The following is an 18560-nucleotide window of genomic DNA, read 5'->3' on the forward strand; positions in this document are numbered from 1 at the left end:
TACTTCTTCGAGTCTATTCAAACCACCTTGTCCGTTGCCATGCGAACTCAGAAAGTGAGATTCTTCAAATCTCTCACAGCAGCTGCAAATAAATATTGCTTTATCCAGCAATTACTGTACTGTACAATGAGCTGATGGTGAAGGTCCACTCTGAGTAGTATAAAAAAAACAGCAATGAAGCTGTGGTCTGAAAAATCTAGAGTCTAGAATTAATTATGTGGAGGGCATGCTGCATTTCAGCCTCCACCCAGTCCCTGAAAACAGCAATAAGTGTGGTTGTGATAGACTGATCAGAGTGGGTTTAGCTGTGTGATTACCCAGCAGGCTTCAATCACTCACAGTGGCAGCAGTGTTGAACAGAACACTTCAGCCCACACTTTCACTTCTCCCTGTTACCTCCCGAAGCTGCTCCTGAATATTGACTTTTCCATGCCCACATAAATGAGACTTGCACTTAGGTATACATATATTGTATATAAGCTTAGAAATATTGCTGTCATAGTTAGTACTTTGTGACTATACAGTATATAGTATAATACAGGACTAGCTGTCTCTCTCAGTTGTTGTTCTTTGACTGGGAATTCTACGTTCTTGGATTATATCCTGCCTCACTTGTAAGCCTTTCATAAGAGCGTGTTGAATGAATAAACACACAGAGCCTTGTTCTTAGATGATGTGCTGCAGATATCTTTCTAGAACACTCATTCATTCATTAATATGTATTCACTTTATCCTGGTCAGGTTTATGGGGTATCTGAAGCCAATCCAGGGCACAGAACAGGAATACACCTTGGGTAGGACATAATTTTTGACAGTGCATTTTACACATACTTAAGACAGTTTTACAGTCATCTATACACAATGCTGGTGAGTCGATCAAAGCCGCTCTTTCAATTTATATAACCAGCATGTGTATCGAGCGTAAGCCATTCACAACATCTGCTCCAAATGTCACTTTTTTATTGCAATGCCTTTTTTGGGTTGCAATCGACCTAAAGCCTATTCTGAGAACCATGTTCTTAGTAATTATATATATATATATATATATATATATATATATATATATATATATATATACACTCACTGGCCACTTTATTAGGTACACCTGTCCAACTGCTCGTTAACGCAAATTTCTAATCAGCCAATTACATGGCAGCAACTCAATGCATTTAGGCATGGTCAAGATGATCTGCTGCAGTTCAAACCAAGCGTCAGAATGGGGAAGAATAGTGATTTAAGTGACTTTGAACGTGGCATGGTTGTTGGTGCCAGATGGGCTGGTATGAGTATTTCAGAAACTGCTAATCTACTGGGATTTTCACGCACAACCATCTCTAGGGTTTACAGAGAATGGTCCGAAAAAGAGAAAATATCCAGTGAGCGGCAGTTCTGTTGGCGCAAATGCCTTGTTGATGCCAGAGGTCAGAGGAGAATGGCCAGACTGGTTCGAGCTGATAGAAAGGCAACAGTAACTCAAATAACCACTCGTTACAACCGAGGTATGCAGAAGAGCATCTCTGAACGCACAACACGTCGAACCTTGAGGCGGATGGGCTACAGCAGCAGAAGACCACACCGGGTGCCACTCCTGACAGCTAAAAACAGGAAACTGAGGCTACAATTCGCACAGGCTCACCAAAATTGGACAATAGATTATTGGAAAAACGTTGCCTGGTCTGATGAGTCTCGAGTTCTGCTGCGACATTAGGATGGTAGGGTCAGAATTTGGCGTCAACAATATGAAAGCATGGATCCATCCTGCCTTGTATCAACGGTTCCGGCTGGTGGTGGTGGTGGTGTAATGGTGTGGGGAATATTTGACGTATTACAACACTAAGGAGACCAAGGCATGTCCTGAGATCCACATAGAATATAAATAAACATTGCAGAGGTAGAGCTGCAACTTCCTGGAGACAGAACAGGAAAAGAACATGCTTTTCTTTTTACACTACAAAGACCTGTTTGTGAAAGTCAGAAAGCATTTAAGTAAATTTATGATTCGTTGTCTGTCTGAACCAAAGAAATAAAAGTGAACTATCTGTACCATATTGAATTGCATAGCATTTTTTTCTATTGGATTAAATCACATTGTGTTGAATCAAATCAACAATTTCAATTATTATAGGGGTGACTTTTATCACATTGCACCAGTAGCTGCTTTATATGCACTTTTAATATATAGTATCATCCACTATGCATCGAGATGCAAATCACATTCACCTCAGTTATGGAGATGCACATCTGCAATTTATATATTATAATTTATATATAGTATAATTATAAAACTTGCCTTAAATAATTACACAAACTATTTACTTATATCAAAAATAAAATATTTACATAGTCAGTTTCTTAATATTTGCTACGTCCCCTTGTTAACACCGTGCACACAAGCGGAACACCCGCTTATTAGGAGAGATTATGTGTGAGAAAAAAATCTCAGCTTTTGTACAAAGCAGAATCTTAAATATAAAATAATGGTATTAAACATTTTCTTTAATTTAAATATTACAGAAATATAAAATGTACTATTTATTTTCAGATAAAAAAAAAAAAACAATGCAGTTTAAGACTTTAGACCCCTCTGTATATAAAAAGGCAGATTTATTTTAATATGCTCATATATTAAAAAAAATATATAATTAAACTCCTTATAACAAACTAAAATCCATCATAAACCAAGCTACAGTGCAGGATTTGGATAGGTATTTTATTATATATATGATATGATTTTGATTATATATAATTATGATAAAATATATATATATATATATATACACACACATACTAGCTGAAAGTACCTGTGCTTTGCTACGGAAGGCAGAACGCTAAGCAATATGGAAATAAGCAGTAAGCACTGAGCAGGACTGGATGATCAGAACGTAACGTCAACAAATAACGTACTACCCCTTTGTAGTACGGATACAGGGCAAACTACTTTGAAATAATTTTTATCGTGCATCTAACATCTAATAAGAAACAATGTACTAAGTTTCATTAGGATCCGTAATGTTATTTCGAAGAATTTACAATGCGTGAGAAATCGCGTTTTTCGCGATATACACACACACACACACACACACACACACACACATATATACACACACACACACACACATAGGATCCTGAATTATGATTAGTGGAATATGATCTCTAGAAAGATCATTACCCCCTATACAGCTATACTTTTATACATCCCAACAACTCCCCTTACTCCAGACACATCTCTCCCCATTCTCACCTCCTGTAAAATACAAATTTGTGGAATCCTGCCAACTTCCAGACTGAAGCAGCTGCTTGGAATGAGAGTAGTGAAGCATTTTGAGCCAACCAGAGTTGACACGACTCAACTTCAAGATCACCTAATCCGGATGACTAAAAATCTTCACACACATCTCTAGAAAGTGGTAGTTCATTGGTTAACTTGCAGGACTTCTGTCATGAGTTCAAATCCCAGCACCACCAAGCTATTGGCCCCTTATATAAGACTGTAAAATGTTCCTCTTGGCTGATGCAGTTTTTAACATGCTAGCTTAGAGGATGAGTCACAATTTTACATTTACCTCATTCTATATCCTGGTATCTGACATGAAATAGTACATTTGTCATTACGCAGCATCATATTATGCACAATACCTGCATGTGTGTGCACATGTGTATTACAAAAATCACAGGACTCAATCAAAAAATTCCTGTCCCCCTATCAATGCCTTTTTATGAACAAAATATTTATTTTCTCAAGGAAAGTTACAAGGACATCATTCACAGCCAAGTAAAGAGTATCTGAACACCTGAAAAGGACATTTTGATCTTTAGTGAGTGAGAATTACATAATTTCTTAAACACAACAGAAACCCTGTCCATGAGTATTCTGTAACACACAAAACTTGCTGGCACAGTTCCCATTTATTTCATAATTTCACATTGCACTCTGTTGTCATTGAAATCATCTCTGCATACAAGCCACCTGGAGGGTTGGTTAGTTTTTTAACACATTCCTATGTTCAAAGCACCATCTTTCCAGACCTAAAGCAGGCACCTAAAATTAGCTGTTGCTTCGAATTTGACCGGTTTCTAAAAACATGTGCTTGCAAGTAATCTTGAGGGCTATATAAATTAAACTTTCAGAGGAGGTGAAAACGTTTTGCATACCCAAAGCAATTATGCAAACTGTCTTTGGGAGTGCAGTCGTAATGGTCCATTTTGTTGCTCCAGAGGGAAGGTTATTCAAGTTACTCAACTTTTCTGGGCTGAGCAGCAAAATACAGAGCCACTAAGCAGTACAAGGTTCCACCAATCGTCAGGCCCATCGTCGTCCTGTAAAGTAGCCGGTCCATGACTCCACGTTTCAGGTGAATTGGCACTCCATCAGCTTTCTGTGAAGGAATAGGTGGGACAAAGTACAAACAAATTTAATGTAAGTAGTTTGTAAGAGAAACTGATTCGTGTTTATTTATTTATTTATTTATATACATATATTTATTACATTATATACACATACATATACATATATACACACACACACACACACACACACACACACACACACAGTCGAACCCACTTATCTCGACCTCGGTTAACTTGCCAACCCTATTATGTCGACGTTTTTGAAGTGGAACCGGCAAATTCTCGCTTTGTCTTAGCATTTTTTTTATTGGTTATGTCAATTTTTTATGTCGCCGAACCCTAATATCTTGAGCACATGGGTCCTTCGGCGGCGGCATTCCCCGAAACACCCTGCTTCTTCTCCCGTCCGTGCCCCGCCCGCACGGAGCTCGTCGCAGCCATGCTGATCGCACACACCTGACTCTCATTCACTCACTCATCCCATCTCCTATTAAAGCCCCTCACCTCCACACACTCGCGGTCCGTTATTGTTTGTGCATGATCGTATGTGTTGGTTCATGGCGGTCTGTGTAATCGCGTATATGTATTTCGCTACATACCCTTCTTCTCGGACTCCGCATTCTTTTAACGGCACCCCGGATTACCCCGATCCTGCTGTTTTCAGCATGTTCACGCTGTCTGCACCACGTTTATCCGTTGCTGCCCAGCGCTGCGCTTTTTTCATAGCGCAGATCCATGGATTCTCTACACGAACTGTCTGCTTTCACAGAACTTCGTGGACCACGCTCCCAGGGCGCACCACTGGATATTACTGCTTCTCTACAAGTATTGGTGGATTATCTCCTGAGTATTCTCAATAAACTTTGTTTGCGTTTACTTCGGCTTCTGCCTCCTTATCCGCATTACAGGTTCTCTATCCGCATGTCCAATCAAACAAATCGCGGCAACGGTGTTGTGTAAAAAAGCCTCCAAAAACATGTGCATGCACATTCTCATTTAATAACGCACATCATGTACATAACGACATTTTAAGCACGTTATTATATTGCCGCCATATTGGTTTTCGTTTATCTCGATCATCTCAACACTTTTGGGCGTCCCCTAGGCCGGCGATATAACCGGGTTCCACTGTATATTTAAAAAAAGAAAAAAAAGAAAGGAAATAAATGCCCTTTTTGCTCCTTTACTACTTTAATTGGTAGTTTTGTATTATTAGTTTTATGTATGTATGTATATTTATATAAAAACCTTTGTTTCTTTTGTGTAATTAAACCTTCATCATATGTCCCTTTGTTCTGGTTTGGGATTATTGGGTTGGGTGTTCTAAAATGTAAAAGTGCAATTTTGCAATAGAAATTCTTGGACAAAAAAATTCTAATAATAAAATATATATATTTCATAACCGCTCCTAGTCTCAAACTAAATTCCTTAAAGGTACATACTATCTACCATGTGTTAAAACACAAAAGTGGACTCCAATTCAAGTTCCATCATTACATTTTTAAATTACATTAAAAAAAGCTCATTCAGACCACTGGCCACATTATTATGGTACTAGTTGCCCTTAAATAATTTTCATAAAATTTTTTTACAAAACTAGAAAAATGCCATATTGTGATCTTGCAGTAGTTGATGTTTTATTTAAAAAAAAAAAAAAAATAAATAAATAAAAAATCCTCCGCAATTAATCAATTAATCAAAAGGTTAATGGATTATTCTGGTATCTTAGGCTACAGCTACACTAATCTGGATAAATTAAAAACCGCCGTTTTTGTCTGAAAATGATACCCATTCATCATTTAAAATAACTTCCCAAAAATTGCTCATCCACACCGAAACATCTGAAAACACTTATGTCCCTTATATACGATGCATAAGTAAAATGTAACGCACTTTGACCTGTGGCATGTCCACCTGCCGTTTATTACCAGCGTTTCTCTTGAAAACGCTGACGACTAAAAATGCGTCTTCGTTTTCCAAAACCTCTGTTTTCAAAATCCACACTGTTTACATAAAAATGGAGTTTGGAAATTTTTTTTTAAAACATTTAAAAAAAAAAAAAAAGCTACATTTCCAAGCTCATTGTGGATGAAGTCCTAAATGGAGAGGAAAATATGCTTTTTTTTTTTTTAAACCAAAAAATATTAGGTGTAAACATGTTTGAGATGTTCAAATCCCAGTACATCCAAGTTGCCACTGCTGGGTCCTTGAGTGTAGCCCCTAACTCTTGATGAGATAATAAGTCACTATGAATAAAAGCATCTGCCAAATGTCAAAGTAACGTAATTATATTATCACAATCCTTACAGTATACAACTGCCATTGTATAAACAATCATTTGAGTTTCCAGTCAGAATCTATAGTGCTTAGACATCAGTGTATGGTTGTCTGCTAGCTTTCTAATACACGGGGGGGGGGGGGGGGGTAATGAAAAGTAAGGAATCAATGGAAATATGTTGAACAAAATACACAAAAACATTAAAGAGGGGATATTAAGAAAGCACTTTAAAGCACATGTAATTCCAAAATGAACCCCACCCCCCATACACACTGACCGCAAGCTCAAATATACACAAAACATTATATGTACCAACACTATCTGATTGTTGAAACCTTTGAACAGTCCTGAGGACCTTGCTTGCATATTGTGGTCCGTTGTGAGCACAATTGTTTTGCACATCTAATAACTGCTTTTACTTTAATTGGTATACAAAACACAAAGCAGCAAGCTGTGTACAGAATTTACAGGCAAACGTTAATAATAATCATTTTTATTTATATGTGCCTTGTGCGACACTCAACGACACCTTAACGTAAAGTTAAAACACACAAAACAATTCACAAAAATAAAACACTATACACCCTATAAGAAGTATGCATTCAAGATCACTGATATGCCTGCCTAAAAAGTCTTCAGACGAGATTTGAAAGTTAAGGTGAAAGAGTCTCTATTAGGAATATCACAAGGAAGAAGATTACACATAAGGAGATGTGTAGCGAAAAGTGTGCTGTATTGTTTAGAGATTTATAATCATACTCTTGATATCACCCAAATGAGGATGGGTTCCCTTTTTGAGTCTGGTTCCTCTCAAGGTTTCTTCCTCATAACGTCTAAGGGAGTTTTTCCTTTTCCACAGTCGCCATGGCTGCTCATCAGGGATATATACACATCGTTCACCTTAACTGTTCATTTCTGTAAAGCTGCTTTAAGACAATGTCTGTTGTGAAAAGCGCTATAGAAATAAACTTGACTTAAAAAGACTCCACTTGACTTTTAGATATGCATATGAATAAGAACTAAGAAGAATGTGGACATCGATCTACACTAATGCAGATCAATATGACCGCATCTAAAAACCCTCGGCACCCACATTATCATTTTTAATCGTTTCCCAAAACATCTAAAAATGCTCATGGTCCTGTACTAAAAGAAAATAAAAGGAAATAACAGAATTGCGTTAAATACCTGAAAGAGCTTTTGCAGCTCCGGGACTTTGTTAGATCCCATGTACTCGACTGTAGGTCCCGCTTCAGACACCACCTTGGTGGGTACGGCGAAGATCATAGGTGTGGGTTGGGAAGGTATGGTGGGTTTCAACCCCTAAAGGGGAAAATTGTGTTAGTGTTAAAACAGTCTCTGTATTAAAATAGTAGTAGCCTATTTATCTAAATATCTGAGCAGGATAAAACAAGGTCACTATGGAAGCCTCCAGTGCAATGCCCATTATCATGACCTAATAAGAAAGGTCTGCCAAAATACACTACTACAAGGTTATATTATAAGTGAAGGTTCTCTCTCTTTAGCATATCCATGTCTAATTTAATTTACTCTAATTGTAGGTCGTGTAATATGATTATAAATCTTGTTCAATGTGATAAAATCAAATACAGTGTGACCGTCGATCATCTCAACAGCATGTGTACGCGTTTTTCCTCGCTCAGCAAGCTTTATACACACTTTCCAACCTCAACAAATTAAAGTCAACATACAATTGTATCCATTTATTTGAAATATTGGTGCGTGTTTTTAGATCAAGCGGCTGTACAGCTGGAGCTTCTACAATCAGTCATCGACTTCCTCCTGCACAAACCCCGGTGAAGGTCACTTTTCCCGACTCCACACAATAACCGAGGCGATGTTTACCTGGGGACAGTAAGCGTTCGCCGGGGTGCATCCCGTCAGTTTTCCCGTCACTCCGCTAATTTTGTGGTACATTTCGAAACGAACGTGTATTTTCTATAGTAATAAATGTAAAATAACACGTCACAGCGCTGCGCTCCTACTGCTTCATCCCACACCAGAAGAGCGAGGGCCTAGCTGAGCGGAAGTGACGTCTCCGGGCAGGCTTCTTTATGCCTGAGCAAAAAAAAAAAAAAAAAAAAAAGATTCGGAAAGTCGGTACAGTTTTTATGTTTTCATTTATCTACAACTTTTAAAACTTGCAAAGAGATCTGCTCGTTGTTAAACGTTTTAAATAATGGTTTAGTTTCAGAATCTTTGGACTTTCACTAGGGAAGGATTTACCCTGTTTCAGTGGTGAATGAAGAACACAAACCATGAACTTTAGTAAAAGATACACTAGGGAAACTATTACTCCAGTAAAAGTAACAAAGTACTTCCTTTTCTTTCAAATGCACCTAAGTATCCAAATTACTATGATTTATTATAGCTATAATGTCATTATTATTGTCAAAAGACTTGTAATCAGCTCAGTTTCTGTTAGGAAGTTCACGATCTAACAGGAAGGTTTACAGTGTAATATAGATAATTGCCATTAAGAAATAATTATATTAGAGCAAAAGACATGTCTTATACATTTAAAATGTGTAATAACTGTTTAGAGAACAATAAGATGATCGACTAATGTTGACCACAAGGCTGAACACTTTCCAGTCGCACTTCTGTACTTCTGCATTGCAATCTGCCTTCGCCGTAAAAAATTTAACGATGTTGTTGGTGTATATAAGGTTAAGGGTGTGGGATGCACCCTTTCATCTCGTAAAACTTCGTGCAATTCCGTAAATATGACCTCATCCTTGTCTACATCATTATATGCTTAATCATCAGCTTGAAACTATTCTGAACGCTTTTACAAAGTTCTCGGCATCGTCATTCACCGTGGCAGTTATCTTACCACAAAGAGCAAATGAGCTGTAAATTTGCTCTCTATCTCCGCTGCGACGGCATCGTATGTGTGTCTCCGACGAAATCGCCTGCAGGCGATTGCAGCTTTTCAGCGATGCAGAGTAACAGGATCGATCCAGTGTAAAGTAATGCCCAAACAACTTTTATTCTGAGCAGTTTATAGATCTGCAGTGGTGGAAACATATTCTAAGTCGGCAAACGTTTTCTCCATTTCTATATATGCCTTGTCCAAAAAGTTTGTAAAGGTTTTGCGATCGGGCAGCACGCCCCCCGGCCTTTTCCCTGTCACGGAGATTTTGCTGATGATATGAAATTTGGGCGCCTCCACAGTAGACAGCGGCTGCATCTCCTCAACAATAAAAGCAGCAACCAATTTGTTGAGTTCAGTTGAACTAATTGTTTTACCTAGTGGTGAACGTGAACTGAAATCAAGCCTTTGTTGTTTAGCTTGAGGCAGGGAACAGGTTTCATTCGGCTCTCTCTCTTCCACATCTGTAGTGCTGTGCTGTGCTGTGCATGCAGATTTTTTTTTTTTTATTAAAAGTGGTATTTTTTGCAGTTGACAAGAGCTTTTCACCAACACATAATCTACACTTAACGATTATTCCCTTCTCCTTTTCCTCGACTATTTCAAAATAATGAGAATACTTCCATCGCAGTTAATGTAATGCTCTGGCCTTCCATCGCTTCTAACCCGTGGCTAGCACGTAAGAGTGCGCGATTCTATGTGACTGCGTTCGTTTTAATTCACAATTATTTTTTTAATGCAAAATAATATAATTGAAAAGTAACTTGCATTACTTTTCTAAAAAAGTAACTCAGATATTAATGTGTAAATTTATAAAGTAAAGCGCTACTTTACTCGTTACTCCAGAAGAGTAATATTATTAAGTAACGCACGTTACTTGTAACGCGTTTCCCCCAACATTGGTAATATCCAGTGTATCAGGAGATTGTACTTGCCCCAGCTTGTTTCGGTCCTGGGTGACACAGCTTACTGTCATAGTAATGAATGAGTAGCTCGGTGACTTGATGATGAGGTAGACGTCCTCCGACCCGTATAAGCTGACTGTCTTCGTCAAATTCTGGAGCTAAAGTGAGTAATTGGCTTGTAGTGGATACAGGCTTACCAAACTTTAGTTGTTCGTATTCCTCTGGAAACCTGTCTTGTTGGCTGTTCTGCTGTCATATAGTCCTGTCATATAGCTGTAGGTAAACTGGATTGGTTTGAGTCACTTTGACGGTGTTGAACTGTGGCTTCAACAAGGTCTTTCCAGGAACTGTACTCACTGGCATCTAAGGAATTTGGAGTTTGTGTGACACCGCAGAATACACTGGTTCTCCTTTCTACTTTATCTTCAGGGGTCTTAAGGGATGGCAGCACTGCCCACTCTGATTCAGCTTGAAGTAAGAATTGACTCGACCTGTTTGGCGTAACAAGCTCTAGTTTCTTAATCTCTTTATTATACGCAGCTGCCTTCATGGAATCCGTTGCCAACCGCCGCTTTGTGCTTCTTGAGTTGGGCATAACAGAGTCCTTGGAAATACAGAGTTGAGGCATATTAGCGTTTTTTTTACTCTGTGCTTCATGGTGAATTACTCCATCTACAATCACCCTGGTTGCCCTGGTTTGTAGAAAATCCATTGCCACTCGATCCTGCCTTGATCGCACGACTAATTACTCATTCCTGTGTGGAATAATATCACCTTCAAAAAAACTCTAGGTTCCCGGGATAGTTCTTCCATTTGAGGAATGTCCAACATAATAACATAACCCCTATTAAAAGAAGGGGTTTCACTTTGTCAATGGGCTGTAAAGGAATGCCTTTCAGATGTTGGTATCGCTGCTGGAGATTTGCAATGGGATAAGAGTGCTCAGCCAAAGTGTTCAGAGGTAAAGGCATTCTGGATTCGGTAGCTCCATTGGGGCTGCGATACAGAGCGTACTCTAAAGGAAACTGCTGCCCCATTGAGTTCCTTTACCTTCTCTATACTTCTTTATCAACATTCTCAAAGCAAATGATGCATCTGTGGTGCTCTTCCTCGACATGAAACCATACTGGTCCTCACAGATGGTCACCTCTCCTCTCAGCCTGGCTTCCGCTACTCTTTCCTATTACTTCATGGTGGGACTGCTAAACCTTATTTCCCTGTAGTTACTGCAGGTGTGCACATCTCCCTTACTCTTAAAAACCGTTATCAGCACACTCCTTCTCCATTCCTCAAGCATTCTCTCACCTTCCAAAATCTTGTTAAACTATCTTGTTAAAAAAAAACTCCAGTTCCATCTTTCCTAAACATCTCCATGCTTCTAGCGGCATGTCATCTGGTCCTACTGACTTTCTCCTTACTAATCCTATACACTTCCTGCTACACCATCTCCACCTCATCCACTCTCTCTCTCTCTCTCTCTCTCTCTCTCTCTCTCTCTCTCTCTCTCTCTCTCTCTCTCTCTCTCTCTCTCTCTCATTTCCTCATTCATCAACTCAAAATACTCCCTCCACCTTCTCAGCACACTCTCCTCACTAGTCAAAACCATCTCCATCCTTTATTGCTCTAACTTGCTCTTTATTGCTCTAAGCACATCCTTCCCAGCTCGGTTCATCTACCTGGCCGAACAGTACAAATCCTTTTCTTCTTACTTAGTGTCAAACTTTACATACAACTCCTTATATGGTTTTTGCTTCCTTAGCTTTTGCCAAATCCCTCTGCTTAAATTTCTCTCGCCACACCCAGGCCTGATTACGTCCACATCTGTTCGCAATCAAGAAATCTCTTAACTAGAACCTGCCTGACAAAATGAAGTAGACCAAAAGATCCTCAAAAGCTAGACATCATGTCGAGATCCAAAGAAATTCAGAAACAAATGAGAAAGAAAGTAATTGAGATCTCTCAGTCTGGAAAAGGTTATAAAGCCATTTCTAAAGCTTTGGGACTCCAGTGAACCACAGTAAGAGCCATTATTCGCAAATGGCAAAAACATGGAGCAGTGGAGAACCTTCGCAGGAGTGGCCGGCCGACCAAAATTACAAGAGCACAGTGGCGACTTATCCAAGAGGTCACAGAAGACCACAAAACAACATCCAAAGAACTGCAGGCCTCACTTGCCTCAGTTAAGGTTAGCGTTCTTGACTCCACCATAAGAATAAAACTTTGCAAAAATGGTCTGCATGGCAAAGTTCCAAGAGGAAACCCCCGCTGAGCAAAAAGAACATAAAGACTTGTCTCAGTTTTGCCAGAAAACATCTTGGTGATCCCCAAGACTTTTGGGAAAATACTCTGTGGACTGATGAAAAAAAAGGTGTGTGTCCCATTACGTCTGGCTTAAAAGTAACACCGCATTTCAGTAAAGGAACATCATACTAACAGTAAAATATGGTGGTGGTAGTGTGATGGTATGGGGCTGTTTTGCTGTTTTAGGACCTGGAAGACTTTCTGTGATTAATGGAACCATGAATTCTGCTGTTTCCCAAAAAATCCTGAAGGAGAATGTCGGGCCGTCTGTTCGTGACCTCAAGCTGAAGCGAATGGTATGGGGCGAGTTTTGCAGCAGGAAAATGAACCAACCAGCAAGTCCACCTCTGAATGGTTGAAGAAAAACAAAATGAAGACTTTGGAGTGGCCCAGTCAAAGTCCTGACCTGAATCCTATTGAGATGTGTTAGCATGACCTTAAAAAGGCGCTTCATGCTCAAAAACCCTCCAATGTGGCAGAATTACAACAATTCTTAATAGATGAGTGGACCAAAATTCCTCCACAGTGCTGTAACAAACTCATTGCAAGTTATCGCAAATGCTTGATTGCAGTTGTTGCTGCTAAGGGTCAGTTAGAATAGAATAGCCTTTTTTTTTTTTGTCACATATACATTACAGAACAATGAAATTTGTTCTTTGCATATCTAAGCTTGCTCAGAAGCTGGGGTCAGAGCGCAGGGTCAGCCATGATATGGCGCCCCTGGAGCACAGAGGGTTAAGAGCCTTGTTTAAGGGCTCAAAAGTGGCAGCCTGGCGATACAGGGGGCTTGAACCCCCGATCAGTAACCCAGTACCTTAACCAGTGAGCTACCACTCACAACCACTGAGCTACCATTCCCTTAGTTATTAGGTTTAGGGGCAAACACTTGTTCACACAGGGACATGTACTTTTGGATTTTGTTTTCCCTCATTAATTAACTTCTTTTAAAAACTGCATGTTGTATTCACTTGTGTTATCTTTTACTAATATTTAAATTAGTTTTAAGATCTGAAACATTAATGGGTGAAACAAGTGTGACAAATATGCAAAAAAAAAAAGAAATCAGGAATGGGGCAAACACGTATTCACACCACTGTATATTAGAAGAGCAGATAATATTAAATTTTTAACCCAGCCATTAGGGGGGCACAAGCCAGTGCACTCTTAGTGCCGGTCCCAAGCCCGGGTAAATGGGGAGGGTTGCGTTAGGAAGGGCATCCAGTGTAAAACATGTGCCAAATCAAATATGCGGATCACAAATGAGAATTTCATACCGGATCGGTCGAGGCCCGGGTTAACAACGACCGCCACAGGTATCGTTAGCTGACAGGGTACCGGTGGAAATTGGGCTACTGTTGGCCGAAGGAGGAGAAGGAGAGGAGGAAGACGTCTACAGAGACGGCAGGAAAAGGAGCAGTGTAGGAGAGTGGAGGTTCGGGTTGGTACTTTAAATGTTGGTACTATGACGGGTAAAGGGAGGGAGGTAGCTGATATGATGGAGAGGAGAAAGGTAGATATGCTGTGTGTTCAGGAGACCAAGTGGAAAGGGAGTAAGGCCAGGAACATTGGAGGTGGGTTTAAACTGTTTTATCATGGTGTGGATGGGAAGAGAAATGGTGTAGGGGTGATTCTGAAGGAAGAGTACAATAAGAGTGTAGTGGAGGTGAAGAGAGTTTCTGATAGGGTGATGTTCGTGAAGGTGGAAGTTGAAGGGATGATGATAAATGTCATCAGTGCCTATGCTCCACAAGTTGGCTGTGAGATGGAGGAGAAGGAAAGATTCTGGAGTGAATTAGATGAAGTGGTAGATGGTGTACCTAGGAAAGAACGATTGGTGATTGGGGCAGACTTTATTGGGCATGTAGGTGAAGGGAACAGAGGTGATGAGGAGGTGATGGGTAGGTATGGTTTTAAGGAGAGGAATGTGGAAGGGCAGATGGTGGTAGATTTTGCTAAAAGGATGGAAATGGCAGTGGTGAACACGTATTTTAAGAAGAAGGAGGATCATAGGGTGACGTATAAGAGTGGAGGAAGGTGCACACAGGTGGATTATGTTCTGTGTAGGAGATGCAATGTGAAGGAGATTGGAGACTGTAAGGTGATGGCGGGGGACAGTGTAGCTAGACAGCATCGGATGGTGGTCTGTAGGATGGAGGCGAAGAAGAACAGGAGGAAAGTAAGGATTGAAAGAAGAATAAGATGGTGGAAACTGAAGGAGGAAGAGTGTAGTGTGAGGTTCAGGGAAGAGGTCAGACAGGGGCTTGGTGGTGGTGAAGAGGTGCCGGATGATTGGGCAACTACTGCAGGAGTGATGAGGGAGGAAGCTAGAAAAGTACTTGGTGTGACATCTGGAAATAGAAAGCAAGACGAGGAGACGTGTTGGTGGAATGAGGAAGTACAGGAGAGCATTAGGGGAAAGAGGTTGGCAAAACAGAAGTGGGATCGACAGAGTGATGAGAAAAGTAGGCAGGAGTACAAGGAGATGCGGCAGCAGGTAAAAAGGGATGTGGCGAAAGCCAAGGAAAAGGCATATGAGGAGCTGTATAAGAGGTTGGACACTAAGGAAGGAGAAAAGGATTTATACCGATTGGCCAGGCAGAGGGACCGGGCTGGGAAGGATGTACTGCAAGTTAGAGCAATAAAGGATGGAGAGGGAAATGTGTTGACTAGTGAGGAGAGTGTGTTGAGAAGATGGAGGGAGTATTTCGAGCAGCTGATGAATGAGTAAAATCAGAGAGAGAGAAGGTTGGTGGAGTTGGTGAAGCAGGATGTAGATAGGATTAGTAAGGAGGAAGTGAGAGCAGCGATTAAGAGGATGAAGAATGGAAAGTCGGTTGGACCAGATGACATACCGGTAGAAGCGTGGAGATGTTTAGGAGAGATTGCAGTGGAGTTTTTAACCGGATTGTTTAACAGGATTCTGGAAGGGGAGAGGATGCCTGAGGAATGGAGAAGGAGTGTGCTGGTACCGATCTTTAAGCATAAGGGAGATGTGCAGACCTGCAGTAACTACAGGGGAATTAAGTTGATCAGTCACACCATGAAGTTATGGGAAAGAGTAGTGGAAGCCAGGCTGAGAGAAGAGGTGACCATCTGTGAGCAACAGTATGGTTTCATGCCGAGGAAGAGCACCACAGATGCCTTATTTGCTTTGAGGATGTTGATGGAGAAGTATAGAGAAGGACAGAAGGAATTGCATTGTGTATTTGTGGATTTAGAGAAAGCGTACGACAGGGTGTCGAGAGAGGAGTTGTGGTATTGTATGAGGAAGTCAGGTGTGTCAGAGAAGTATGTGAGGGTGGTGCAGGACATGTATGAGGACAGTGTGATGGCAGTGAAGTGTGCAGTAGGTACGACAGACTGGTTCAGGGTGAAGGTTGGACTGCATCAAGGATCGGCCCTGAGCCCTTTCCTGTTTGCAGTGGTGATGGACAGGTTGACGGACGAGGTCAGACAGGAGTCTCCCTGGACTATGATGTTTGCAGATGATATTGTGATTTGTGGTGAGAGTAGAGAGCAGGTTGAGAACAACCTGGAGAGGTGGAGATATGCGCTGGAGAGAAGGGGAATAAAAGTCAGTAGGATTAAGACAGAGTACATGTGTGTGAATGAGAGGGAGGGCAGTGGAGTGATGGGGTTGCAGGGAGAAGAGGTGGAGAAGGTGGAGGAGTTCAGGTACCTGGGGGTCAACAGTGCAAAGTAATAGAGAGTGTGTTAGAGAAGTAAAGAAAAGAGTGCAGGCAGGGTGGAGTGGGTGGAGAAGAGTGACAGGAGTGATTTGTGATAGTAGGGTATCTGCAAGAATGAAAGGGAAAGTTTATAGGACTGTGGTGAGACCTGCAATGTTGTATGGATTAGAGACAGTGGCATTGAGTAAAAGACAGGAGGTGGAGCTGGAGGTAGCAGAGCTGAAGATGTTAAGGTTTTCGTTGGGAGTGACGAGGATGGACAAGATTAGAAATGAGTTTATTAGAGGGACAGCACATGTAGGATGTTTTGGTGACAAGGTGAGGGACGCGAGATTGAGATGGTTTGGACATGTGCAGAGAAGGGACATGAATTATATTGGTAGAAAAATGCTGAAGATGGAGCCACCAGGTAGGAGGAAAAGAGGAAGGCCAAGGAAGAGGTTCATGGATGTGGTGAGGGAAGACATGCAGGTAGTTGGTGTAAAAGAGGCAGATGTAGAGGACAGGGTGGTATGGAGACGGATGATCCACTGTGGCGACCCCTAATGGAAGCAGCCGAAAGAAGAAGAAGATGATATTTAATTTTTATATTAAAAGTAAATGTCATTATTCACCAATATCTGGTTATATAATTGTGCTAACTGTGATATTGGGTGAAATTTTAATATCCAAGTCCTCTATTCCATTCCCTGACCTGCAGGACATCTACAGCACGCGGTGCAGGACCAGAGCCAGGAAGATTGTGAAGGACCTCAGCCATCCCAACAATGGACTCTTTTCTTTGTTGCGTTCAGGGAAACGCTTCCACTCCCTGAAAGCGAACACAGAGAGAATGAGGAGAAGCTTCCCGCCGGCCATTCGGTGTTTAAACTAGGAAACACCCAGGATCTAAAAATTGGCCCACTCTCGCCATTACGATGGCCTAGAAGTGCAAAACACATTAACAAATCAGAAAACAAATTAACAAATCCAAAAACAAATTAACAAATCCAAAAACAAAACAACACATCCAAAAACAAAACAACAAATCCAAAAACAAATTACCAAATCCAAAAACAAATTAACAAACCCAAAAACAAATTAACAAATCGAAAAACATATTATCAAATCGAAAAACATATTAACAAATCCAAAAACAAATCAACAAATCCGAAAACAAATTAACAAATTCAAAAACAAAACAACAAATCCAAAAACACACTAACAAATCCGAAAACAAATTAACAAATTAGAAACACTAACAAATCCAAAAACAGATCATTGGACGGGACACCTGTCACTCACCTGTATATCTTGACTGACAGGTGTCTTGTCCAATGATCTGTAAGTTTCCATTCGCAAACTATACCTACTTTTTACGGTTTGTCTGGCTTGTCGTTGTGTTTTTTAGATTTGTTAATGTGTTTTTGAATTTGTTAATTTGTTTTCGGATTTGTTAATTTGTTTTTGAATTTGTTCATTTGTTTTTGGATTTGTTATTTTGTTTTTGGATTTGTTAGTGTTTTCTAATTTATTAATTTGTTTTCGGATTTGTTAGTGTGTTTTTGGATTTGTTGTTTTGTTTTTGAATTTGTTAATTTGTTTTCGGATTTGTTGATTTGTTTTTGGATTTGTTAATATGTTTTTGGATTTGTTAATTTGTTTTTGGATTTGTTAATGTGTTTTGCACTTCTCGGCCACCGTACTCCATCATCACACTACTTCTCTGTACATACCTCACCTTTCGCACCATGACACTTTAAACTCTGGACTTGCACAGCAAAGTGCACTTTATATTTATTTATTTTATACCACACCATACCGAACACGGACACTGTCTGGACACTTTACAACACACCATACGGCACACGGACACTTACAGACCCTTACACCACATCATACTGCACACAGACACTTTATGGACAACCCACCACTAAAAATTGTCTATTGTTTACACTTTGTTACACATTGTTTACTGTTTTACTGTCTACTGCCATAAGAATATTTTGTATATACATTTTTCTTTGTTCACATACATATCTTTATATATCCTTTATATCTTATATATTTTATTTTATATAGTTTTTATTCTTTATTTATCTGCTTCTTTTCTTTTTCCCCATCCTATTCCCCTCATGCCGGACCGTCGTATAAAGCATTTCACT

General features: G+C 40.1%; 1 protein-coding gene across 1 annotated transcript; it reads right to left on the minus strand.

Moving 5' to 3' along the window:
* Positions 1-3707: 3707 nt before the first annotated feature.
* On the minus strand, positions 3708-8677 carry LOC310725301 (cytochrome c oxidase subunit 7A2-like, mitochondrial). The gene is made up of 3 exons (XM_083540165.1): positions 8492-8677; positions 7814-7948; positions 3708-4376 (listed from the first exon to the last, which is right to left on the minus strand). Exons 1-3 carry the CDS (start codon positions 8561-8563, stop codon positions 4233-4235), a joined length of 351 nt encoding a protein of 116 aa, XP_083396291.1. The 5' UTR covers positions 8564-8677; the 3' UTR covers positions 3708-4232.
* Between the last annotated feature and the right edge of the window lie 9883 nt (positions 8678-18560).

The sequence above is a fragment of the Silurus aristotelis genome, assembly GCF_946808225.1.
Source record: "Silurus aristotelis genome assembly, chromosome: 4".
Lineage (NCBI taxonomy): Eukaryota > Metazoa > Chordata > Actinopteri > Siluriformes > Siluridae > Silurus > Silurus aristotelis.